This window comes from Prionailurus bengalensis, chromosome D3, assembly GCF_016509475.1.
Source record: "Prionailurus bengalensis isolate Pbe53 chromosome D3, Fcat_Pben_1.1_paternal_pri, whole genome shotgun sequence".
Classification (NCBI taxonomy): Eukaryota; Metazoa; Chordata; class Mammalia; order Carnivora; family Felidae; genus Prionailurus; species Prionailurus bengalensis.
The window spans coordinates 37,765,598-37,791,518 of NC_057356.1; the positions used below are offsets into that span (position 1 = coordinate 37,765,598).

A 25,921-nucleotide genomic window follows, 5' to 3' on the forward strand; every position below is an offset into this window, starting at 1 on the left:
GAATTTTTGCATCCATATTCATCAGGGATATTGGCCTGTAGTTCTCTTTTTTTACTGGGTCTCTGTCTGGTTTAGGAATCAAAGTAATACTGGCTTCATAGAATGAGTCTGGAAGTTTTCCTTCCCTTTCTATTTCTTGGAATAGCTTGAGAAGGATAGGTATTATGTCTGCTTTAAACGTCTGGTAGAACTCCCCTGGGAAGCCATCTGGTCCTGGACTCTTATTTCTTGGGAGATTTTTGATAACCGATTCAATTTCTTCGCTGGTTATGGGTCTGTTCAAGCTTTCTATTTCCTCCTGATTGAGTTTTGGAAGCGTGTGGGTGTTCAGGAATTTGTCCATTTCTTCCAGGTTGTCCAATTTGTTGGCATATAAGTTTTCATAGTATTCCCTGATAATTGTTTGTATCTCTGAGGGATTGGTTGTAATAATTCCATTTTCATTCATGATTTTATCTATTTGGGTCATCTCCCTTTTCTTTTTGAGAAGCCTGGCTAGAGGTTTGTCAATTTTGTTTATTTTTTCAAAAAACCAACTCTTGGTTTCGTTGATCTGCTCTACAGTTTTTTTAGTTTCTATATTGTTTATTTCTGCTCTGATCTTTATTATTTCTCTTCTTCTGCTGGGCTTAGGCTGCCTTTGCTGTTCTGCTTCTTGTTCCTTTAGGTGTGCTGTTAGATTTTGTATTTGGGATTTTTCTTGTTTCTTGAGATAGGCCTGGATTGCAATGTATTTTCCTCTCAGGACTGCCTTTGCTGCGTCCCAAAGTGTTTGGATTGTTGTATTTTCATTTTCGTTTGTTTCCATATATTTTTTAATTTCTTCTCTAATTGCCTGGTTGACCCACTCATTCGTTAGTAGGGTGTTCTTTAACCTCCATGCTTTTGGAGGTTTTCCAGACTTTTTCCTGTGGTTGATTTCAAGCTTCATGGCATTGTGGTCTGAAAGTAAGCATGGTATAATTTCAATTCTTGTAAACTTATGAAGGGCTGTTTTGTGACCCAGTATATGATCTATCTTGGAGAATGTTCCATGTGCACTCGAGAAGAAAGTATATTCTGTTGCTTTGGGATGCAGAGTTCTAAATATATCTGTCAAGTCCATCTGATCCAATGTCTCATTCAGGGCCCTTGTTTCTTTATTGACCGTGTGTCTAGATGATCTATCCATTTCTGTAAGTGGTGTATTAAAGTCCCCTGCAATTACCACATTCTTATCAATAAGGTTGCTTATGTTTATGAGTAATTGTTTTATATATTTGGGGGCTCCGGTATTCGGTGCATAGACATTGATAATTGTTAGCTCTTCCTGATGGATAGACCCTGTAACTATTATATAATGTCCTTCTTCATCTCTTGTTACAGCCTTTAATTTAAAGTCTAGTTTGTCTGATATAAGTATGGCTACTCCAGCTTTCTTTTGGCTTCCAGTCGCATGATAAATAGTTCTCCATCCCCTCACTCTCAATCTAAAGGTGTCCTCAGGTCTAAAATGAGTCTCTTGTAGACAGCAAATAGATGGGTCTTGTTTTTTTATCCATTCTGATACCCTATGTCTTTTGGTTGGTGCATTTAATCCATTTACATTCAGTGTTATTATAGAAAGATACGGGTTTAGAGTCATTGTGATGTCTGTATGTTTTATGCTTATAGTGATGTCTCTGGGACTTTGTCTCACAGGGTCCCCCTTAGGATCTCTTGTAGGGCTGGTTTAGTGGTGACAAATTCCTTCAGTTTTTGTTTGTTTGGGAAGACCTTTATCTCTCCTTCTATTCTAAATGACAGACTTGCTGGATAAAGGATTCTTGGCTGCATATTTTTTCTGTCTAGCACCCTGAAAATCTCTTGCCAATTCTTTCTGGCCTGCCAAGTTTCAAAAGAGAGATCAGTCACGAGTCTTATAGGTCTCCCTTTATATGTGAGGGCACGTTTACCCCTTGCTGCTTTCAGAATTTTCTCTTTATCCTTGTATTTTGCCAGTTTCACTATGATATGTCGTGCAGAAGATCGATTCAAGTTACGTCTGAAGGGAGTTCTCTGTGCCTCTTGGATTTCAATGCCTTTTTCCTTCCCCAGTTCAGGGAAGTTCTCAGCTATGATTTCTTCAAGTACCCCTTCAGCACCTTTCCCTCTCTCTTCCTCCTCTGGGATACCAATTATGCGTATATTATTTCTTTTTAGTGTATCACTTAATTCTCTAATTTTCCCCTCATACTCCTGGATTTTTTTATCTCTCTTTTTCTCAGCTTCCTCTTTTTCCATAACTTTATCTTCTAGTTCACCTATTCTCTCCTCTGCCTCTTCAAGCCGAGCTGTGGTGGTTTCCATTTTGTTATGCATTTCGTTTAAAGCGTTTTTCAGCTCCTCGTGACTGTTCCTTAGTCCCTTGATCTCTGTAGCAAGAGATTCTCTGCTGTCCTGTATACTGTTTTCAAGCCCAGCGATTAATTTTATGACTATTATTCTAAATTCACTTTCTGTTATGTTATTTAAGTCCTTTTTGATCAGCTCATTAGCTGTTGTTATTTCCTGGAGATTCTTCTGAGGGGAGTTCTTCCGCTTGGTCATTTTGGATAGTCCCTGGCGTGGTGAGGACCTGCAGGGCACTTCCCCTGTGCTGTGGTGTATACCTGGAGTTGGTGGGCGGGGCCGCAGTCAGACCTGATGTCTGCCCCCAGCCCACCGCTGGGGCCACAGTCAGACTGGTGTGTGCCTTCTCTTCCCCTCTCCTAGGGGCGGGATTCACTGTGGGGTGGTGTGGCTCCTCTGGGCTACTTGCACCCTGCCAGGCTTGTGATGCTGGGGATCTGGCGTATTAGCTGGGGTGGGTAGGCAAGGTGCTCGGGGGCAGGAGGGGCAGGCTTAGATCGCTTCTCCTTAGGTGATCCACTTCAGGAGGGGCCCTGTGGCAGCGGGAGGGAGTCAGATCCGCTGCCGGAGGTTTGGCTCCGCAGAAGCGCAGAGTTGGGTGTTTGCGCAGAGCGAGCAAGTTCCCTGGCAGGAACCGGTTCCCTTTGGGATTTCGGCTGGGGGATGGGCGGGGGAAATGGCGCTGGCGAGCGCCTTTGTTCCCCACCAAACTGAGCTCTGTTGTCAGGGGGCTCAGCAGCTCTCCCTCCCTTTGTCCTCCAGCCTTCCCGCTTTCCGAGCAGAGCTGTTAATTTCTGACCTCCCAGACGCTAAGTCGCGCTTGCTGTCGGAACACAGTCCGCCCGGCCCCTCCGCTTTTGCAAGCCCGACTCGGGGGCTCTGCTTGGCCGGCGAGCCGCCCCTCCGCCCCGGCTCCCTCCCGCCAGTCCGTGGAGCGCGCACCGCCTCGCCGCCCTTCCTACCCTCTTCCGTGGGCCTCTCGTCTGCGTTTGGCTCCGGCGACTCTGTTCTGCTAATCCTCTGGCGGTTTTCTGGGTTATTTAGGCAGGTGTAGATGGAATCTAAGTGATCAGCAGGACGTGCGGTGAGCCCAGCGTCCTCCTAAGCCGCCATCTTGCCGCAACTCCAGAAAGTTTTCTTTCAAATCTCACTTATTTCTGGTGAATGATCCTTTTAATGTATGGTTGAATTAAGTTTGCTAATATTTTTTTGAAGAATTTTTGCATCTGTGTTTATCAGGGATATTGGCCTGTAATTTTCTTTTTTGTAGTGCCTTTGTCTGGTCTTTGTATCAGGGTAATTCTGTCCTCATAGCATGAATTCGGAAGAATTCCTTCCTTTTATATTTTTTGGGGATAATTTTGAGAGGGATAGTTATTAGCTCTACTTTCCATGTTTAGTAGACTTTACCTGTGAATCCTCAGGTCCTGGACTTTTGTTTGCTGAGAGTTTTTTACTACTGATTTAATTTTGTTACTAATCCACTACTGTAATTGTTAGTGTACTGAAGAATGGTCATAATAAATTGGTTTGGTAAAGTTTTTTTTATTTTCTCTGTTCCAGATTGCTGTGCTATGCCTTGTATGACAAAAGTCCTCTCACCAAGAATACTTTTGCCTTGACACCTGTGGACGGTCAGACTGTGTGAGTACAGCCTATCTGAATAGGCAGATTGCAGTGAATCCAAATTGGTTAAATCAGCTAAGCAAACAAAACAAAAAAACAAAAACAAAACAAAACAAAGCAAAAATGATGTAATAGGTAAGACCAAAGAAAAGTATCTATTTTCTTTGTGATATAAATTCTAGATGAGGCGGAAAACTCATCTCTTCTCCCGTTAACTTATTATTATAGTAGTGTCTATAAAAGCAACAGTGAAATTTTTATGTCACCTCAGTTTCAGGGTATTTATGGAAACAAATTAGAAGAAGTTTAATGAGAAAATTTTGGGGGGATTGTTTTTGTTATTCTAAAGGGGCAAAACTCCTAAATTTTTTATGTGGCACTATTTTGCAGAAAAACACTTTGCTAAGGAGTGCTAAAGTGGCAATGAAACAGCCCAACAGAAAGAGGAAGCTTAGTATGGATTCCAAAGAGCATTTGAATCAGGATGGATGCTTGGTAAGATGTCAGTTCCTGGGCCCTTCCTTCTAGTTTGTGCTCACTGTGGAAATTCAGTGTGATTGTATAGTTTGTGTAACCACAGCAGAGGTGTTTTCTCAATGGCTAGGAGCTGGTTGCTTCTGGTTGAGGTTTATATATAGAGCTATTGAATACAAATGTCATTAAGTCGGATACATTTTAAAGGGTAAACTTCATTTTGAAGGTAAAAGGAGACCTTTTCTTTTTCTTTTTTTTAATCTTAAAAACATTTTAATGCGGGGCGCCTGGGTGGCGCAGTCGGTTAAGCGTCCGACTTCAGCCAGGTCACGATCTTGCGGTCCGTGAGTTCGAGCCCCGCGTCAGGCTCTGGGCTGATGGCTCAGAGCCTGGAGCCTGTTTCCGATTCTGTGTCTCCCTCTCTCTCTGCCCCTCCCCCGTTCATGCTCTGTCTCGCTCTGTCCCAAAAATAAATAAAAAACGTTGAAAAAAAATTAAAAAAAAACATTTTAATGCATATTCTTTGAACACATTTATATGTACATATATATTTTAAACATAGCATAGTGCATACATGTAAATCAGCTATTGTACTACGTATATCTCACACAACAGGGGAATCAATACAATTCTACCAACTGATATTCTGTGACTGGCCAGTGTTGTCCAAGACTTTATGCTGGTATTTACAAACATGGTGCATTGCTATAATAAGATCATTACTTCTGTGAAAAATACAAGATTTATCTTCTTGATAAATGTTTTCATACTTAATATTTTATCAAATAACATTTCCTTTAATGTTTTTATTTTATTTTTGAGAGAGAGAGTCAGAGCACAAGTGGGGAAAGGACCAAGAGAGAGGGAGACACAGAATATGAAGCAGGCTTCAGGCTCTGAGCTGTTGGCACAGAGCCTAATGTGGGGCTTGAACTCATGGACGGAGAGATCATGACATGAGCTGAAGTTGGATGCTTAACTGACTGAGTGACCCAGATGCCCCTCAAATAAAATTTCTAAAATAATCTCCTTTTATCTTAATATCCCATCAAATATAGCACACATAGTTTATGTCTTCTTAGAAAGAGGTATTTCTCCAACTGAAGATAATTATTTGATGAATAGTTTGAAAAAAAATAATCTAAAATATAAAGAAGAAAAAAATATTTCCCCCCCCTTACAAAATCAGTTATCTAATGGTCATTTAAGGAGGAGCTTAAATTTGATGTGGAGACATAGACTAAAAGGTTAAGAGTAGTTATTACTAGATGATTAGAGGTGCCTTTTATATTGTCTTTTCTAGTTACTTAGTTTACCAGAAGCATGTGTTACTTTTTGAACTAGAGATAAAGCTATACCTATGTATGTACAGGGAAATTCCAGAAAGAAAATCCATCAAGTATCAGTCCTGGCATGTCTTAGGTTTTAGAGACTTCTGTTTTATAAAGATGAAGGTAATTAATCAGTATCAAGTGAGGGATAGAGATGGTGAACTGGAAGGCGTTGTGTTTGTTGGGGTTTTGCAGAGAAACAGAACCAATGGGAGTAGCTGACAGTCCTGTCACACACTCTCTGTTCACAATCTTTGTCCCTACTTGATAATGATGAATTATATGTATATGTATATGTATATGTATATGTGTATGTGTATGTATATGTGTGTACATGTATATGGAAAGATTTATTTAAAAGAAATTTTAAAGAAATTGATTCATACAATTGTGGGGGCTGACAGGTCTGAAATCTATAGGGCAGGTTTGTAGACTGCAGACCCACAAAAGAATTGATGTTGCAGACTTGAATCTGGAGGCATTCTGCAGGCAAAGTTCCCTCTTCTTCAGAGAGGTCAGTCTTTTATCTTGTAAAACCTTCAACTGATTGAATGAGGCCCACCCACATTATGGAGATTAATCTGCTTTACTCAGAGTCTATTATTTGCATGGTTTTTTTTTTTTTGTTTGTTTTTTATTGTTAAGTTAACTAACATACAATGTAGTCTTGGCTTTAGGAGTAGATTCCTATGATCCATCACTTACATACAGCACCCAGTGCTCATCCCAACAAATGCCCTATACCCATTTTCACCACCACTCCACCCCCCCCACCCTCATCAAACCTCAGTTTGTTCTCTGTATTTAAGAGTCTCTTATGGTTTGCCTCCTACTCTGTATCTTATTTTTCCTTCCCTTCCTCTATTGTCATCTTTTTAAGACTCTCAAATTCCACATATGAGTGAAATCATATGATATCTGTCTTTCTATGACTTATTTCGCTTGTCATAATACCCTTCAGTTCCATCCATGTTTCTGAAAATGGCAAGATTTCATTCTTTTCATTGCTGGGTAGTATTCTATTTTGTATGCACGTATGTATGTATGTATGTATGTATGTGTGTGTGTGTGTATACATCTTCTTTATCCATCCATCAGGGTGGACATTTGTGCACTTTCCATAATTTGGCTATTGTTGATAGTGCTGCTATAAGCATTGGGGTGTATGTGCCCCTTCGAATCAGCACTCCTGTATCCTTTGGACAAATTCCTAGTACTGAAATTGCTGGGTCATAGGGTCATTCTATTTTTAATTTTTTGAGGAATCTTCACACTGTTTTCTAGAGTGGCTGCATCAGTTTGCATTCCCACGAACACTGCAAGAAGTTTCCCCTTTCTCCACATCCTCACCAACATTTGTTGTTTCCCGAGTTGTTAAGGTTAGCCGCTCTGACCGGTGTGAGGTGGTGTCTCAGTGTGGTTTTGATTTGTATTTCCTTGATGATGAGCGATGTTGAACATCTTTTCATGTGTCTGTTTGTCATCTGGATGTCTTCTTTGGAAAAGTGTCGGGGCACCTGGGTGGCTCAGTCAGTTAAGCGTCTGACTTTGGCTCAGGTCATGATCTTGCAGTTTGTAAGTTCGAGCCCTGCTTCAGGCTCCATGCTGACAACTCAGAGCCTGGAGCCTGCTTCGAATTCTGTCTTCCTCTCTCTCTGCTCCTCCCCTACTCATGATCTGTCTCTCTCTCAAAAAGAAACATTAAAAAAAAGAGAGAGAAAAACTGTCTATTCATACCTTCTGCCCACTGGATTTTTTTTTTTCGGGTGTTGAGTTTGGTAAATTCTTTTTTTTTTTTTTAATTTTTTTTAACGTTTATTTTTGAGACAGAGAGAGACAAAGCATGAACGGGGGAGGGTCAGAGAGAGGGAGACACAGAATCTGAAACAGGCTCCAGGCTCTGAGCTGTCAGCACAGAGCCCGACGCGGGGCTCGAACTCATGGACCGCAAGATCATGACCTGAGCCGAAGTCAGCCGCTTAACCGACTGAGCCACCCAGGCACCCCTGAGTTTGGTAAATTCGTTATAGAGTTTTGATACTAACCCTTTACCTGATATGGCATTTGCAAACATCTTCTCTTATTCTGTCAGTTGCCTTTTAGTTTTGTTGATTGTTTCCTTTGCTGTGCAGAAGCTTTTTATCTTGATGAGGTCCCAATAGTTCATTTTTGCTTTTATTTTTCTTGCCTTCAGAGACATGTCAAATAAGAAGTTGATGCGGCCAAGGTCAAAGAGGTTGCTGCCTGTTTTCTCCTGTAGGATTTTGATGGTATCCTGTCTCACATTTAGGTCTTTCATCCATTTCAAATTTATTTTTGTGTAAGGTATAAGAAAGTGGTCCAGTTTCATTTTTCTGCATGTTGCTGTCCAGTTTCCCAGCACCATTTGCTAAAGAGATTGTGTTTTTTCCATTGGATACTCTTTCTTGCTTTGGCAAAGATTAGTTGGCTATATATTTGTGGGTCCATTTCTGGGTTCTCTGTTCTATTCCATTGGTCTGTGTGTCTGTTTTTGTGCCAGTACCATACTGTCTTGATGATTACATGTTTGTAATTCAGGATAAAGTCCAGGATTGTGATGCCTCCAACTTTGTTTTTCTTTTTCAACATTGCTTTGTCTATTTGGGGTCTTCTGTGGTTCCATACAAATTTTAGGATTGTTTCTTCTAGCTCTGTGAAGAATGCTGGTGCTATTTTGATTGGGATTGCATTGAATATGTAGATTGCTTTGAGTAGTATTGATATTTTAACAATATTTGTTCTTCTAATCCATGAGCATGGAATGTGTTTCCATTATTTTGTGTCTTCTTCAGTTTCTTTCATAAGCATTCTATAGTTTTTAGTGTACAGATCTTTTATCTCTTTGTTTGGGTTTATTCCTAGGTATTTATTTTAGAGTTCTTGATGCAATTGTAGATGGAATTGATTCCTTGATATTTATTTCTGTTGCTTCATTATTAGTGTATAGAAATGCAACTGATTTCTGTTCATTGATTTTATATCCTGCAACTTTGCTGAATTCATATATCATTTGTAGCAGTATTTTGGTGGAGTCTTTGGGTTTTCCATGTAGAGTATCATGTCATCTGTGGAAAGTGAAAGTTTGACTTTTTTGCCAATTTGGATGCCTTTTATTTCTTTTTGTTGTCTGATTGCTGAGGCTAGGGCTTCCAACACTATGTGGTGAGAGTGGACATCCCCGTTGTGTTCCTAATCTCAGGGGAAAGCTCTCAGGTTTTCCCCATTGAGGATGATATTAGCTGTAGGCTTTTCATAGATGGCTTTAATGTGTTTAAGTTTATTCCTTCTTTCAGGGCTTTCTTGAGGATTTTTATTAAGGAAGGATGCTATATTTTGTCAAATGCTTTTTCTGTGTCTATTGACAGGATCATATGGTTCTTATCCTTTCTTCTATTAATGTGATGTATCACATTGATTGATTTGCAAATATTGAACCAGCCCTGCAGCCCAGGAATGGATCTCACTTGATCACGGTGAATAATTCTTTTAATATACTGTAAATTCGGTTTGCTAGTATCTTGTTGAGAGTTTTTGCATGCATGTTCATCAGGGATATTGGCCTGTAATTCTCTTTTGTATTGGGATCTCTGTCTGGTTTGGAAGTCAAGGTAGTGCTGGCTTCATAGAATGAATCTGGAAGATTTCCATCAATTTCTGTTTTTTGGAACAGATTGACAAAAATAAGTATTGACCCTGCTTTAAATGTCTGGTATAATTCCCCTGGGAAGCCATCTGACCCAGGACTTTTGTTGGGAGATTTTTAAAAAAATTTTCTTTAACATTTGATTTTGTAAAAATATTTATTTATTTTTGAAAGAGAGAGACAGAGTGTGAGTGGGGGCAGGGCAGAGAGAGAGAGGGAGACACAGAACTCATAGAAGGCTCCATGCTCTGCACTGTCAGCACAGAGCCCTTTGTGGGGTTTGAACCCATATACTGTGAGATTATGCCCTAAGCCAAAGTTGGATGCTTAACAGACTGAACCACTTAGGTGCCCCTGTTGGAAGATTTGTGATAACTGATTCAGTTTCTTCATTTGCTATGGGTCTGTTCAAAGTTTCTATTTCCTCCCTTTTGAGTTTTGGTAGTATGTGGGTGTTTCCATTATTCCAGATTGTCCAATTTGGTGGCATATGCTTTTTCATAGAATTCTCTAATAATTGTTTGTATTTATGTGGTGTTGGTTGTGATCTCTCCTCTTTCATTCATGATTTTATCTATTTGGGTCCTCTGTCTTTTCTGGCCAGACTTGTTTTTTCTTTCAAAAGACCAGCTCTTAGATTCATTGATCTTTTATACTAGTTTTTTTTGTATTCTGTATTGTTTATTTCTGCTCTAATATTTATTATTTCTCATCATCTGCTGGCTTTGGGCTTTCTTTGCTGCTGCCTTTGTAGTTACTTTAGGTGTGAAGTTAGGTTATGTATTTGGGACCTTTCTTACTTCTTGAGATAGGCCTGAATTACAATGTATTTTCCTCTTAGGACTGCCTTTGCTGCATCCCAAAGGGTTTGGACTGTCATGTCTTCATTTTTCAGTTGCTTCCATATATTTTTAAAATTTCTTCTTTAATTTCCTAAGTTTACTCATTCATTCTTTTGTAGAATGTTCTTTAACCTCCATCTATTTGTGTGCTTTCCAAATTTTTTCTTGTGGTTAGTTCAAGTTTTGCAATATCAAAATATACATGGTATGATTTCAATCCTTTTGTATTTCTGGGGGCTCTTTTGTGACCCAGTATATGATCTATTTTGGAGAATGTTCCATGTGCACTTGGGAAGAATGTGTATTCTGCTGCTTTTGGATGAAAAGTTTTGAATATATCTGTTATGTCCATCTGGTCCAATGTGTCATTCAGAGCTGTTGTTTCCTTATTAGTTTTCTGACTAGATGATCTGTCCATTGCTTTAAGTGGAGTATTCAAGTCTCGTATAATCACAGTATTATCTATACATTTGTGTTTGGGATTAATTGATTTACATATTTGGGTTCTTCACATTGGGGGCATAAACATTTACAATTGTTATCTCTTATTGATGTATAGACCCCTTAATTATGATGACCTTATTCATCTCTTGTTTCAGTGTTTGTTTTAAAATCTAGTTTGTCTAATATAAGTATGGCTGCTTCAGCTCTCTTTTGACATCCAGTAGCATGATAGATCTCCATCCTTACACTTTTAATCTGCAGATGTCCTCAGGTCTAAAATGAGTCTCTTGTAGGCAACATATAGATGGATCTTATTTTTTTTATCAATTCTGATACCCTGTGTTTTTTGATTGGTGCATTTAGTCTATTTACATTCAGAGTAATTATTGAAAGATATGGATTTAGTGGCATTGTGTTATCTTTAGGTTTTGTGCTTGTGGTGATGTCTCTGGTCCTTTGTAGTCTTTGCTGCTTTCCACTCACAGAATCCCCTTTAGGGTTCCCTGCATGGCTGGTATATTTGTCATGAATTCCTTTAGTTTTGTTTGTCTGGGAAAGCCTTTATCTCTCCTGTTCTTAGTGACAGCTTTGCTGGATAAAGGATTCTTGGCTGCATATGTTTCCTGTTTCAGAACATTAAATATTTCCTGCAATTCCCTTCTGGCCTGTGGACAGATCTGCTACAACCCTTATGTCTACCCTTGTAGGTGCAGGCCTGTTTGTCCCTAACTGCTTTCAGAATTCTCTTTTTATCTTTGTATTTTTACCAGTTTCACTATCATGTCATGGTGTTGACCTGTTTTTGTTGTTTTTGAAGGGAGTTCTCTGTGCCTCTTGGACTTGGATATCTGTTTCCTTCCCCAAATTAGGGAAGTTTTTAGCTATAATTTGTTCAAATAAACCTTCTGCCCCTTTCTCTCAGTCTTTCTAACTTGGAACTCCTATGATATGGCTATTATTTCATTTCATTGAATCACTTAGGTCTCTAATTCTCCCCTCGTGATCTAGTAATTTCCTTTCCTTCTTTTTCTCATCTTCATCATTTCCATAATTTTATCTTCTACTTCACCTATTTGCTCCTCTGCTTCTTCCATCCTGGTTGTCACTGCTGCTAGTTTTTTTGCATCTCATTTACAACATTTCGTAATTCTTTGTGACTATTTCTTAGGTCTTTAATCTCTACAGCAGTAGATTCTCTGCTGTCTCCTATACTTTTTTTTTCAAGCCCAGCTATTAGTCTTATGACTGTTATTCTAAATTGTTGTTCAGATATATTGTTTGGATCTTTTTTGAGCAATTCTCTGGCTGTCATTTCTTCCTGGAATTTTCATTGAGGAGAATTCCTCCATTTCATCATTTTGGTTAGCGTTCTGTCTTTTACATGGTTTAATAGCTTGTTATGTGTCCTGAACCTGTGATACCACCATATTAAAAAGGGGTCATACATTGTCTAGGGCCTGACACTTCATAAAGTGTTTTTGGAGTGTTTTGCATGTACTCTGTTGTTGCATATTTGGCTGCTCTATCCCACTGCTTGTAGTGGTGGATTGTTTGGACCTTCTTCCCGGTATGCTTTGATTTGTTCTTTGAAGTAAGCCTGGAAAAAAGGAAAGGGCAGGCGACCTAACTCCATAATTTTCTCATAAGAGAAAAATTAAGGGGCAAAAAAGACCAGGCAGACAATCAAAGAAATATTGAATAAAAATACCTGATTAAACAAACAAACAACATAACAGAGAAAGAAAGAAAGAAAAAAAGGGATATAGATATAGATATAGATATAGATATAGATATAGATAGGATAAGAATTAGCCAAAAATAAAATCAGAAACTATGAGCCTGATTCCAAAGGGTTTAGAAGGGAAAAGAGAAGGAAAGCAAAGAGAGAAAAAAAAATACCAGACTAACATACAAAACTGCAGGACAGTTGTCTGTTTGTTTCTGGGACTGGTAGCTGTGCTGGTCTGGAGGAGAGGCCATCTGGTTCACTCAGTGTTTGTCCTGCTCCAGTAGATAAGCAGTAACCAGACACAGAGTGGCAGGGTTTGGTGTAAGTGGGTCCACCTCCACTGGGGGCCGCTGTCCTGTTCCCTGAAGCCCCGCCATGTGGGTGATGGGGAGAAAAATGGTGACACCCGAATCTTTCCTCCCCAGACCAGACCAGGTGTCTCAAATCACTCTGTTCAGGCAACATTCACAGAGTAGGGGTGGGCAGTTGGCTTGTCCTGCTCCATAGTGTCCCGTGCCTCCCAGACCCTGGGCTGGGATTCAAAACTACATGTGTGAAAGGATCCCTCCTCCACCTGGGCCTGGTTCTGGGGTAGTGCCACTCCTCCCTGCTGACAAAGGGCCTCTGGCTGGTGCCTGCAGGGTCTTTTGTCCTTGGGGTGGGTGGCAATAAACCCTATTTGTACAGTACTCCAGGGAGGGGACCATTCTCTCCCAGTGTCCCGGGGCTGGCTCCCACCCCTCAGGTGCATGCACACCATATGGGGTTTGGTCTGGAGAAAGTCACACAACCCTGAAAACTCCGGTCTTCAGCTCCTAAGGCTGTTTGCAAAGTAGAAACTGATATTTTCTGTATTTCTCATTCTCCAGGCCATGGTCCATAGAGGTTTCTCTCTTGTCGTAACACAATACCACACTTCGACAGCCTCTCTTTCTCTCCCTTTTGTCCCTCCACTTAAGGGGTTCCCTCCCCTCTGTGCCTATGCTATTTTATCTCCCCCAATTCACAGACATGCACTTCTGTCCCGCCAAGCTGTCTCCGTCCACCTGTGGAGATTTTTCTGTCACTCTGAAGACTGTATTCCTGAGTATTTCAAGTGTTATGACCTCAATACAGCGGTATTTGAGGGACAAGGGAAATCCCAGTCCCCCTACTTCTTCACCATCTTAACTTCCTCTATTTGAATGTTTATCACATCTAAAAAATACCTCACAGTGACATCTTGACAGCCAGAGGGTTTAATAATGCATCTTGCTTCTTAATATGCATCCTGTGCTCTTTCCCTATGGCAACTGTTTGTATTCCTACAAATTTCAAGGGGAAAGAAGTGACCAGGCAACCTCCATAATGACTGTTTTGGGGATAGTAGGCTATTAGGACATTCTCATTAGTGACCCTTTCATGGGCTTTCATCATGTATTGGTTTTGGGGTCTTAATGTGGGTTGTTATGCATTTTCACACTGCAGTTGGTGAAGTGACATGGTGTCACACAATCTTTGTCAAATAGGTACAGTTTATTGAACTCTGGGAATTAAATAAGACATATCAAGTGATGATCTTGTTCATGGTTGGTTTTAAGATGATACGTGTAGGTCTGTGTCTAGTTACAGAACTGTTTCCTTTGGTCAGACTCACTGGGAGGTGGGGTGGTTAACGTGGGACCAAGGACCATTCCCCCAGAAGTCCACATTGGTTGCATTTCATAGATCAGTTCCATGAGAGTTGAGTGTGAGGGTTGGTTGGATCAGACTTAGGAAGGCCTGAACCTGTCTCAAGTTATGTGAGGATGCCATTTTTCTCAGCATCTCTGGTGTTTTGTGTCATGCCCTCTGAAGAGACAAGGTATTTGATGTGCTCTCAGTTGTTCTTGGATAGTGGTTCTTCAGCTCTGGTCTCCAGAACAACAGCATCAGCATCAACAAACCTGAGGGTTTGTTAGAAATGAAAATTCTTGGTCTTTACTCCAGACCTACTGGATCAGATACCCTGAAGTGAGGCTGAGCAGTCTATATTTTACAGGGCCTCCTGGTGATTGTGGTACACACTCATGATTGAGAACCGTTGTCCTAAGGAAATAGCTAGGCCTATCCTACCTGTACCAATAGTCCTATAGTTAATCAGTATTGGCTGCTGAATATTTCTTTTATTTTTTAGTTTAGTATTTGAGACCACCTCTCCTATCCAAACATATTTGCTACCTTTTCTCAGTATCATTTCCTTTTAAGCTGCTAAAATTATTACTGTCCCTTCTCAGAACTTCTGTTATCTTGCCCTACAACATGAATATTCAACCTTCTGTCTTTTCTGTATTGGCACAAATTCCAGTTTTCTCTTAAGGCCTATCTTGATGCCAGTGATTTTACCATTATTTCCATTCCATATGGGGATTTTCCCATTTTTGAACCCCAGAAGTGCTCAACACTTACGTAGGTGCTATTTGAGTGTGGCACCTTACATGCCTGGATTTCCAAAAATATCTGTTAAATGATGTTCCTAGTGTTTAATGGCTACCTCAGTCAAATGGACTTCTTTGATCAATAGTGGATAATGACATTTCAAAGGACTGTATTACCGATTTGAGTTTTGAAGTGTTTGGAACATATAATTATTTTAAAGAGTGTTCATGGGGTACCTGGGTAGCTCAGTTGGTTGAGCGTTTGGCTCTTGATTTTGGCTCAGGTCATAATCTCATGGTTCATGGGTTCAAGTCCCATGTCAGGCTCTTATGCTAGAGGGATTCTCTGTCACCCTCTCTCTCTGCCCCTACCCCACTCATTCTCTATCACTCTCTCTCAAAATAAATAAATAAAAACATTAAAAAAGAGAATATTCACACAGGATAATAGAAAGGACATGCATTTAGGATGAATTCCACATTATACTGACAGCTAGGGGCTCATTTCCAATTACAATGTCCAGTGTAATTAGTTAAATTTAATAGTTTAATACAGTAAGCTGATTTACATCTGTGGCTGCATTCACTATGTAGAGGAAGGGGTTCAGTTATGTTTGAGTTAAACTACTTAAATTATGTTTGGAATTTGCTTGAAATATCAATAATATTCTTTACTTTCTCTGTTACCTTTATGAGTTTACAAGTCAAATTTCCAGTTAATTAAGCAAAATAGCACTGATAGATTAAACACATTAAAGATAAAACTAATGAACAGTTGGGTACTTTCTAAACATCTGCTTTTGAGGTAGTAATTTCATATCTTCAGTGTCTTATAATTTCCAGAGGCTGATAATAATATCTGTCAATGAGTCTTCGTATACTAGTATTTACTTTATGTATTTGTAGAATTTTAAAAGCATTTATTTACATTTTTCTATGAATAGGCACATAGTTAAAAAAATAATATAAATAGTATGAAAATAAGAAGTAAATTCTCTATCATACCCACTCACACACATGCTAACTCCCAAATCTTTTTTTAAAGGTATGATCACTGTTTACATTTTCTTGTGAATCTATATAGGAATCAAAGCAAAAAAAAAAAAAAAAAAAAAAAAAGGAACCTACAAAACCCAAACCCTTTATACATACATACGTACATACATAATACAGGCATGAATGCATACATGTACCCAAATGTGCTCATACTTAATTTCTTGTTCTGTATCTTGCTTTTTCTTGCAGTTAAACACATATGTCTTAGAGATGCAGATATTTCCATTGTTTTCAGTGGTGCTTAATATTCCATACTGTGAGTGTACCATAATTTATTGAAGCAGTGCTCTACTCCAAACATGTAGATGATTTTTAGTTTTTGTTGTTATAATTCTGTATTAAAACCAAAGGTTTGCATTCATATATTTTGATATACTTTTGCAGTTGATTCAAAGATCAAATCTTACTAGTAGATGTGTCATACTGAAGGCTATGTGCATGTAAAATATTGATAAGCCTTTTATGTCATCTTCCAGAGCAGTCACCCCAGTGTATACTCTGTCTAACAGCATCTACAAGAGTGCTTCTTTCACTTAGGTTTTATTGCATGTCTTATGCCTTTGTTTACTGAAATCCATCACGTGAATGAGCTTTGTTTACCATGCCCCATAGTGCTGCCGCAGATTTGGAGAGAGGAGTTTCCCTGCCCCTGTTAGATTCCCTAACATGTCATGCTTTTCCATATATATAACACAAAGACAAGTGCCCTTTTCAGTGCTATTTGTTAGTCTTTTCCACTCAACCACCATTAGAATTGACTGGCAAAGTGTAGGCACACGATAATTGGGGAAACTAAGCATTTTTTTTTTCAAGGAGATTTCATAGATGTTTGGTGTGCATTTGGTGTGCATGAAACCCCAAACCATATATAAGCTGTAAAATTTCAAATTTCCTACATAAAAATGCAAGTTTACCAAATAAAAAAGGAAATTTTATTTGAGTATATCAGAATAAAATAATTGTGTATATAAAATACCGAATAAATACTGGTTCCCATTCTTTCTTCTGAACCTTTTAAAATCTATGAATCTATATCTGATTATTGAAGTAGGAAGTTTGAGAAATAGAAATATGAGACATTATTTGTTCTCTAAAGGATCTGAATAAATCTGAAAAATAAGTTTATTATTATTAGAGAGAAAAGAACTTATAGGGGGTAATGTGAGACAACTAACTGCTTATATACATTAGTGTTTGTAGGTACATTCAACCTTCAGGGCCAGGTAGAATCATTAGGGGCTCATGTATAGACTTTGAAGGGTGAGGAGTACCTAAGATGTCCATATTTAATGCTTTATTTAATTTATTTAACAAATAAAATTTAATGCATATTTAATGCTATTGTGACAAATGGTTCTTACGTCCAACCTGGTAAAAAAAAAATCCAATTTGGTAAGATGCAATATGCGAGAGTATAACTTATTTGTGTTTTAACATCTGGGTGCTATCTAGGCAACTAACCTTGAGAGATAAGGAAGTTGAAAGGTCAGAGGAGGGATTGTCTGGGCCAAGAAAGCAGCATGATTAAAGGTATGGGGTTGGAAGCAAATATGACATATGTGATAAATGACAAGATTATAATTACTTGTCTCATTGAGCAGATGTTGCTGTTGGCAGTTTTGCAGAATGAGTGTTGGGCTGGGGGTCAGAATATTTGGATTTCAGTTTTTGGCTCTGATGATAATTATTAGCTCTATGACCAAGGATAAGTCCTTCACCAGGCTAAACCTCAGCTTTTTTATTTATAGAACCAGAGTCTTAGATTAAAAGATCTTAAGGGTCTTTCCATTTCAGTGAGTCTAAGATTTGGTACATAATGAAATAGCAAGATGACTAGGATGGACGTGAGTGGTTAAGCTTGAGAGTCTTGAAGATAGAGCAGAGGAAGTTGTACTTGATATTGTATCTGCTGAACTTGATATACCTATTGGCAGGAGGGAGCTGTGGTTGGCTTTTACTTGGGCATAATGTAATGAAATTATTTTGTAATATCCTTAATTAGTGAGAAAATGTTTAGGGTAAGGTTATATTCGTTTCTTAATCTTCAGTAGTACTTAATTTTTTTATCATTTTGTTGCCCTACACATGACTGATATACTAGTTTGCATCAGCCAATAGAATGCATTTATATATGGGGGAACTAGGGGCTCCTGGGTGGCTCAGTCGGTTAAGCGTCTGACTCTTGATTTCTGCTCAGGTCACCATCTCACAGTTGTGCGATCGAGCCCCATGTCGGGCTCTGCACTGGGCATGGAGCCTGCTTAAGATTTTCTCTCCCTCTCCCTGTGCCCCCCACCACCTCAAAAAATATGTATGGGGGAACCATAGAGAGGAGATATTTATAGAGCTATTTTAGATTTTTTCTCTTTGATTTTTTATAGACATCTTAGCAGATACTGTTTTAAATATGCCTGGGATTCCCACCCCCCCTCCTCCCACCCTGCTCCTAGCTGGCCCTGAACAGGGAACATACCATTTGTAACAATTATATCACAGCCTTCCTCCTCGGAGTCTAGGCCTCTAACATGGGATTTTGTTTTTATTCAGGTAGAGTGATGCTAACAGATCCAGAGATGACTGCCATTGAAAAATAGTTTTTGCTCACAATGAATATTGAATATTTGAATAAAATGAGATCATTTCCTTCTCTCTGTCTCCATCTGAATTGCAGTAGAGCAACGAAAAATAATCCTTTTCTGTTTTTTTATTTTATCTGAAAGGTTAATTTCATTTGTCTTCAATTTGTCACCCACATTGAATCAGAGAAAAAGAGAATTTGAAAAGTGGACTTGAGACAGCAAGTGAAATTCAAATGGTAGTTTGTTACTGGAGTCATCGAAGGGGATTTCAGTGTTTTCCACTGTCCATGAAATCAATAGGTGTCATCCTGTATTCTTATGGAAGAGGAATAGTGGTTGCTGGAAAATCCTCCAGGCTCCAGGGACTGGTCTGAGGGTGAAAGAAAGGAAGGGGCAGTATCTGGAAGTTCCAGGGCAAAGACTTGAAATTGCAAACCACATATCAATAGGTGAAAATCTTTTGTTTTGCTTCCTTGATTGGAATTCATAGACAGGGAAATGTCGACACTTATTAATTAGAAAAGTCACTGTAACTTGTAGTAAAAGTATATGATGCATCCGGGTCCATCAGGAGGCAGCAGAACATGAAGCCTTTTGGTTATTATCTCACCTCATCATCCTCTCTTCCAAAATGATGGATTTTAAATTGGTGAATGGAAATGCACCATAGCAAGACTTATTTTATGTTCCTTAAACCACTCTCTTCCCTTTTTCAGAGCACTTTTTTTTCCCTGAAGCTTTATTTTCAGTTTTCAAGAGTAAAGTTTGAAACCTGAGAAATCACAGTAATGGTTTTATTTTTCTCAACTCATACTGATTTCCTTAAGTGTTCTGCCTGGGAAGATAAGGAAAAGTGCTCACTTTTCCTTTCCTTTTAAAAAAAATTAACTCTCCAGTCATTAATAGCAGTGTGGATTTATTACCTTAATGAAATAATTAGTTAGCTCAGACAGAAGCACAGAATGTTAACACTTGCAGGAGTTCCTGTTGCAGGAGAATATTTGGTCCAATCCCTTTTCTTCTATAAGAAAAAGTAGGTGCAGATAACATATGTCATTTGTTCATGGTTACATACCTCTTTGTGGGTGGGATTGGAACTTGACCTTGGGTCACCTGACCCCAAATTCAGCATTGTTCTGATCTATTTTAAGATATTAAATCCTCTTTTATTTGCAAAATTTTCCAAAAAATGAGGTCGGTGTATCTTAAGAGAAATATAAATTTATTCTTAAATACAAAATGGTGACCTTTCATATATATGTCTACATATCTATAACCTGATCCATCAAAAAAAAAAAACATATGTACATAAGGAGCTTGGATAATTTAACTCTGAAGTGAGAGGTAATGTTATTTTTGGGAGGGATATGTTTCTTCTATCTAGGCAGAATTTCAATAGCAAATAAAGAAGTGTGAACCAAACATCCTAATCCACTAACGAAGTGACAGACAGCATATTATATATTTCTTTTTATATTTGAATGATACAGTGATTATAAAAATGCTTCAGTAGCTGTTGTGCTCACATAATCAACTCTTGAATACTATTTCTTGTTACCATTTCAGTTTTTGCAGTAAAACCTTTATGAGAAGAGACTGGTGTTGTTTCAAATTATGTAAATTTCCTGTGTATTGAGTGGGTAAAAAGGGATGAAATTGGGGTAAAGAACTGCCATAGAAAATTAGACCGATTCAGTTCATCATTTCACATGCAGTAGAACAGAGGTAGATAGGATGGCTTCTCTACTCTCACCCTCTGCCTGGAAGATGGTGGCTGTACAGCTCATGCTGTGGTCCACAGACCTTCAGAAGTGTCATCAGCTGGGGCTTGTTGGACACTGGTAATCTCAGGCCCTATTCCAGACCTATAGAGTCAAGATCTGCATTTTAACAAAATACCCAGGTGATTCATATGCATGTTAAATTTTGAGAAGATCTAGGTTATAGTATGTTTTATCAGGATGCTACTTTATTAATTGCGTGATAACTTTGGATGTGAAATCTACCAGGTGGAAAAGTACTTGCATTCATGCCTTCATTCAGCAAATATTTGTTGAGCTAGACTAGGTGCCAAGTTACCTTTTGGGGATGAAAGATGGTTGAGACTGTGCCTTCAGTAAGTTCCTCAAAGCAGGTGAGTCCAATAAGACAGATGATAGGCCCAATAATAGAGATTTGTACAGGGAATTTCCAGGATTCAGTAGGTTACCCAGTTTAACATGGGCGGAGAGGGGAGGAGGAAGTAAGAGCAAAGAGACCTCCTTGTGTTAACTTCTAAAGGATAAATAGGCATGTATTAGTTTTCTATTGCTGCTTAACAAATTGCCACCAACTTTGTGGCTTAAAACAGCCATTTATTATTACCTCACACTTTCCATAGGTCAGTCTTCTAGGCATGAGTTAAATGAATTTTCTGCTTGGGGTATCAAAGGGTAAAATCAAAGTGTTGGTCTGGCTGAGATCTTTTTGGAGCTCAATGGCCTCTTCCAAGCTCATATGGTTGTCAACAGAATTCTGTTCTTTGTGGTTGTAGGAATGTGGGTCCTGTTTTCTCATTGGCTCTCAAGCAAGATCCAGTCTTAGTTCCAAGAGGCCCTGCACAGTTCCTTGTCATGGGGTCCTCTCACTGCATGGCAGCCTGCTATTTCAATGCCGGAGATCCTCCTGCTTTAGTCAGCTAGTGTGGAGTCATATATTGTAATGCAGTTGAGAAACTGACTGTCCCATCACCTTGGCATATTCTTTGGTCTAGAAGTAAGTAACACATTTCACCCCTGCTCAGGGGAGGGGATTCTACAAGGGCATTGCTCATTAGGGTCATCTGAGAATCCGCAAGGAGAGTAGCTGGTGGAGGAGGGGGTGTGGGTGAAACAAAGTGCAGAGTGAGTTTGGGGAGCTTTGGGCAGGGGATAAGAAGAGGTTCAGAGTGTGATGATGAATTCCCTTTGGTAATTACTGAGTTTCAAGAGCTTGTAAGGCATCCAGATGAAGCTGTGTAGTGGGACTTTGGATCTGCAGGTTTGAAACATGGTGGAGGGAGATGTGGATCCATTGGTCATCTTGTCTGTGAGACTGAGAGTGGGTTGGCAGGTGTCAGAGCGAACAGAACAGGGGGTGGGCAGGACAGAAAGTCCGGAGAGCAGTGGGGATGCTTGCACATGAAAGCATGAAGGCAGAAAGGCAGAGGTGAGGCCAGAGTGGTGCATGGAGAACGGGCAGCTGCAGGGTTGTTGCGGTGGGGGTGAGAATGTATGTCATAAGGAGCTGGGGGGACAGAAGAGTAAATGTGAGGCTTCATTCTTTCCTCAGTCGGCCATTCAGTAGTAAACGCCTATCAGATGATGGGTTGTCAGTGAACAAACACTGGGTGTTGTGTTTCATTTGCTCCTTAAAACCCAGTGCATTTCCTGCCATATAAGAATAGCTCAATAAATTTGTTAAATAGGTAATTAATTCAGTTAGTGGTTTAAGATTCTTCTCTACTCTCTCTCAGAATTCTTCTTTCATCAGAGATTCTGTTCATTTGAGATGTTTCTTCAGTCAGTAAACACAAATAGGAAGGCTAACTTAATTTTTATTAAGTCTGGATCCATTTCAAGTCTGCAGCTTGAAATCTGGCAGAATAACTGTGACGGCTACCATGGAGAGTCTGCCATGTGTTACAGGCTGCAGTCAGGTTTTACCTGTGGATCTCTATTCCTTGGAGCAATTCAGTAAAGAAGTTAAGATGATCTCCAGATCACAGATTAGAAAACTGAGGCTCGCAGAAATTAGGTCACTTGGTCAGCGTCATACCACTGGTAAGGTGGATTGGGGATGAACCCTCAGATGGCTGACTCTAAAACTTGAACAGAAGGGAACTCGCTAAACAGTCTAGGAATCATATTAAAACACAAGGCTGTCATAATTAAAACAGTGTGGTACTGCTAACTGAAAAGACAGATAAACAAAGAAACAGAAGAGGCATGCCAGAAGTAGGAGCAAATGCACATGGGAGTTCAGTATATTGTCCATACATGTTGGGAGAGGTGAAGGGCCACTTGGGCGAAAATACTGGATGTTTACTTCACACTATATCCTGGCTCAGATTCAGATTTATCAAAGATCAGATGTGAAAAAATAAACCGTAAATGTAATAGACATAAGCAAAGTAGGAGGTTTTTATAATTTGGGAGTGGAGAAGGATTTTCTAATGATTATTCAAATTGAGAAGCCACGAAAGAAAAGTTTGTAATTTCATTTCTTAAACAACAAAAATCCCTACATATTAAAAAATACCGTAAGAAAGATGAAAAAGAATAATGCATCTCATAATGTAGACAAAGGACTAATCTTCCTCATTTATCAAGACCCAAAGATGAGCAATCATTCCAACAGAAAACGGACTAAGGATGTAAAAAGATATTTCACAGAGAAGGAAATACAAGTGGCTTTAAATATACAAAGTGATCTTCAGTTTCTTCATAATGTAACAAACGCACATTTAACTGTAGTGAGATGTTTGTCACTTGCCGTCTTGGCAAAAATCCAAAAATTTGGTAACACACCCTGGTGACAAGGCTGTGGGAAAGCAGGCACTGATCCAAGGCCTGTGAGACTGTTGAGTGGGAAAGCTCGTGTGGGGATTGGCAGCAGGAAAGCACGAGTTTCTTGATTGGCAGTTTCACTCCTGAGAAGTCATTCCATAGATACCTTGCACATATGCAAAATGACATACGTGCTGGTTTTTCACTGTAGCATTATATGACTGGGGGAAAAAAAGGTTGGAAATAGCCCAAATATCCATAAATATGGAACCAGTTAAGTAAATCATGAAATATCCATTCAGTGTAATGCTGTGCGGCTGTGAAGAACAAACGAGAATGCTCTTCATAATCTGATAAAGATCTCTGAGGTATTTTGTTAAATGAAAAGAGAGGGAAAAAACTGTATTATGATGTGCGACCTTTGTGCATAAAAGCAAGACAGTAAGACCATATATTCATGTTTCTTTGTGTTTTTTTTTTAATTTTTTTTTCAACGTTTTTTATTTATTTTTGAGACAGAGAGAGACAGAGCATGAATGGGGGAGGGGCAGAGAGAGAGGGAGACACAGAATCGGAAACAGGCTCCAGGCTCCCAGCCGTCAGCCCAGAGCCCGACGCGGGGCTCGAACTCCCAGACCGCGAGATCTTGACCTGGCTGAAGTCGGACGCTTAACCGACTACGCCACCCAGGCGCCCCTTCTTTGTGTTTTTATAAAGAAAACTTTACAAAGACATATTAGACTCTAGTAACTGTGATTTCCAGGTGGAGGTGTTATGAGTTGGCCAGAGTGGGGAGGATGGGTGGGAAAGTTTTCACTCTATTTGTTTCTCTGTATATTTTTACCTTAAGCCATATGAACTTAAAAAACAAATTATATGTATAGAAAGATACCAGGCTTTCACAATCAATTGTATCTGGCTGTATCAGCAAGTGGCAGCCTGGTGTGCTTACCCATCAATAAAGAAACATTAATCACATTATCTCAATACATGTGGGTTATTCGTTTATTTGAGAATTGTATGATTTACTATTACTCAAATTGTATTTTGCACCTCAAAGCCATAAACCAAAAAAGAAACTAAGAAAGTGTCATAGAAAAATGAAATCAACGCTATTTATTTTAACAGTTACAAACAAGTTTGCTCTCATTAAAATATTAGCAAGCATGATTCTTTTTTGAAAGCTTGATTCAAAGCTTTGTGTTGGCATTATCTGAAGTCTGTTTTTTTAGGTTCGGTTGTAATGGTTGTCATAGCCGGGATCAGGGTGTCCTGGTTTGTCTAGAACTTAGGGCTTCCCCACATGCAGGCTTCAGTGCTGTGGCTATGTCAGTCCTGGGAAAACTGGGGTGGTCAGTCACCCTTGTCATAGCTTAAAAAGATATGTCCCAAGAGTAAACAGGCCTGATCTGAAGAAACGATTGTTAGCCAAACCTGCTAATCATGACACTCATTTCTCAGCACCCCCGTCAGTTATGTGAAGGTTATTGTGTATTTCAGCTGCTGACTTTTCATCTTCCCTGATGACAGTTTTTCTTGGGAACTAATCAGAGGTATTGAATATTTATATTTCCAAAAGTGAGTTCAGAGCCCACTGAAATCCTTCATTTGGAGGATTTTAAAATTGGGAAACTCTGCTCCTCAATTTTTAAGTGTATAATTATGAGTTTGAATGGGGTGCATTCAATGTTTATGACTACAAAATTGTGTAAATGAAACACATTTCTGAGTACCCACTAACAAACGCTCTTTGTTATTGTGAGTATCTTTCAAAAAGACATTATTCCCTTAGTCTTTGTTAGGTGGTCAGCCTTTCTTCGAGAGTTGCTGTGAGAATGTCTGATGAATTGCTTGCTCGGTGGAGAGAAGCTCTGCCATGGTCTTTTTGGGTGCTTGTATTGTTTGTCATATGCAGTCTGGGGTTTTTTCAAAGGAATCTTTGAAGTCATTTGTCTCTTCTCTGGAGGTCAGTTTGGCTAAAATTAGATAACGTTATCTTGACTGAGCCTTAATAAACTGTCATAGATGCCGGTAGGCTGAAGGAGGCTTGGCTGTGGTGTGGGACTTGACCCTTCCATCAGCCTGCCTCTGGCACAGTGTCACACACAGGCAGTAGGGAGGCGTCCTTATCAGCTTCCGTATTAACTGTTTTTGAACCTTACTCTCTCTCATACTTTAGCCAGAAAAGAATTAAGACAGTAATAGAGGATTCCTGCCATGTCCAGATGGATCATGGTGTGCCCTCTGAGGTCGCACACCCAGCTGAGGGCATTGGCTACTCGTGGATTGTTGCTGCCTTTACAGTGCTTTTCATGGTTTGGCTTCCTGTACACAGAAGAGTTCTTTCCGGTGTGTCCAATATGTATCCAAAAATACGGTCTAAACCACATTTTCTGTGTTCTAGGAGCAAGCTGAAGAAGAAAAGAAGCCCAGGAATGGTGCCACCCCATTGAGTCACGGTAATCATGACCATCCCTTACAGTTTTAGTCTGTGAACAACAATGAACAACTTTTAAGTGTAGTTTTTGTTAGGTAGCTTTCATTGTTTTAGGTTTGTTTATTTCAGTGTATAATCATAGTATCATTTATTGACATTGTGTTCCATACCCCTCTGTAGACCATCCTAGTCATCTGAGATTTTCACATAATATACATCAAGAAAAAGTCTGAAGCTCTGATCTCGTTTATTTGCTTTTTAAAAATGCTTTAAGTAAAATAACTTCCGATTTGTAAACCTTCCCAGAGAACAAGACAATGGGAGATGCTACTTAGTTTATTATAATTCTTTGTTTAAGCTCTTCCTGGAGTAGTTTAATCTTCTAATGATTGCATTTGTGCTCTTCCGTTGAAGTCATGTTTTAGAGGAGGATGCACATTTGCTCTA

The 25,921-nt window shown here is 39.3% G+C and overlaps 1 protein-coding gene across 2 annotated transcripts in view; it reads left to right on the plus strand.

Annotated features, from left to right (window-relative positions):
* Positions 1–25,921, plus strand: part of L3MBTL4 (L3MBTL histone methyl-lysine binding protein 4) — a 450,084-nt gene that overhangs the window by 85,533 nt on the left and 338,630 nt on the right. The window contains exons 2-4 of one of the 2 annotated variants that reach the window (XM_043558331.1): positions 3,934–4,014; positions 4,387–4,491; positions 25,442–25,496. In XM_043558331.1, the coding sequence (XP_043414266.1) occupies positions 4,420–4,491; positions 25,442–25,496 (127 nt within the window). In that variant the 5' untranslated portion in view covers positions 3,934–4,014; positions 4,387–4,419. Of the gene's footprint in view, positions 1–3,933; positions 4,015–4,386; positions 4,492–25,441; positions 25,497–25,921 lie in introns of those variants that run through there. The other variant, XM_043558332.1, reaches the window with a different exon arrangement.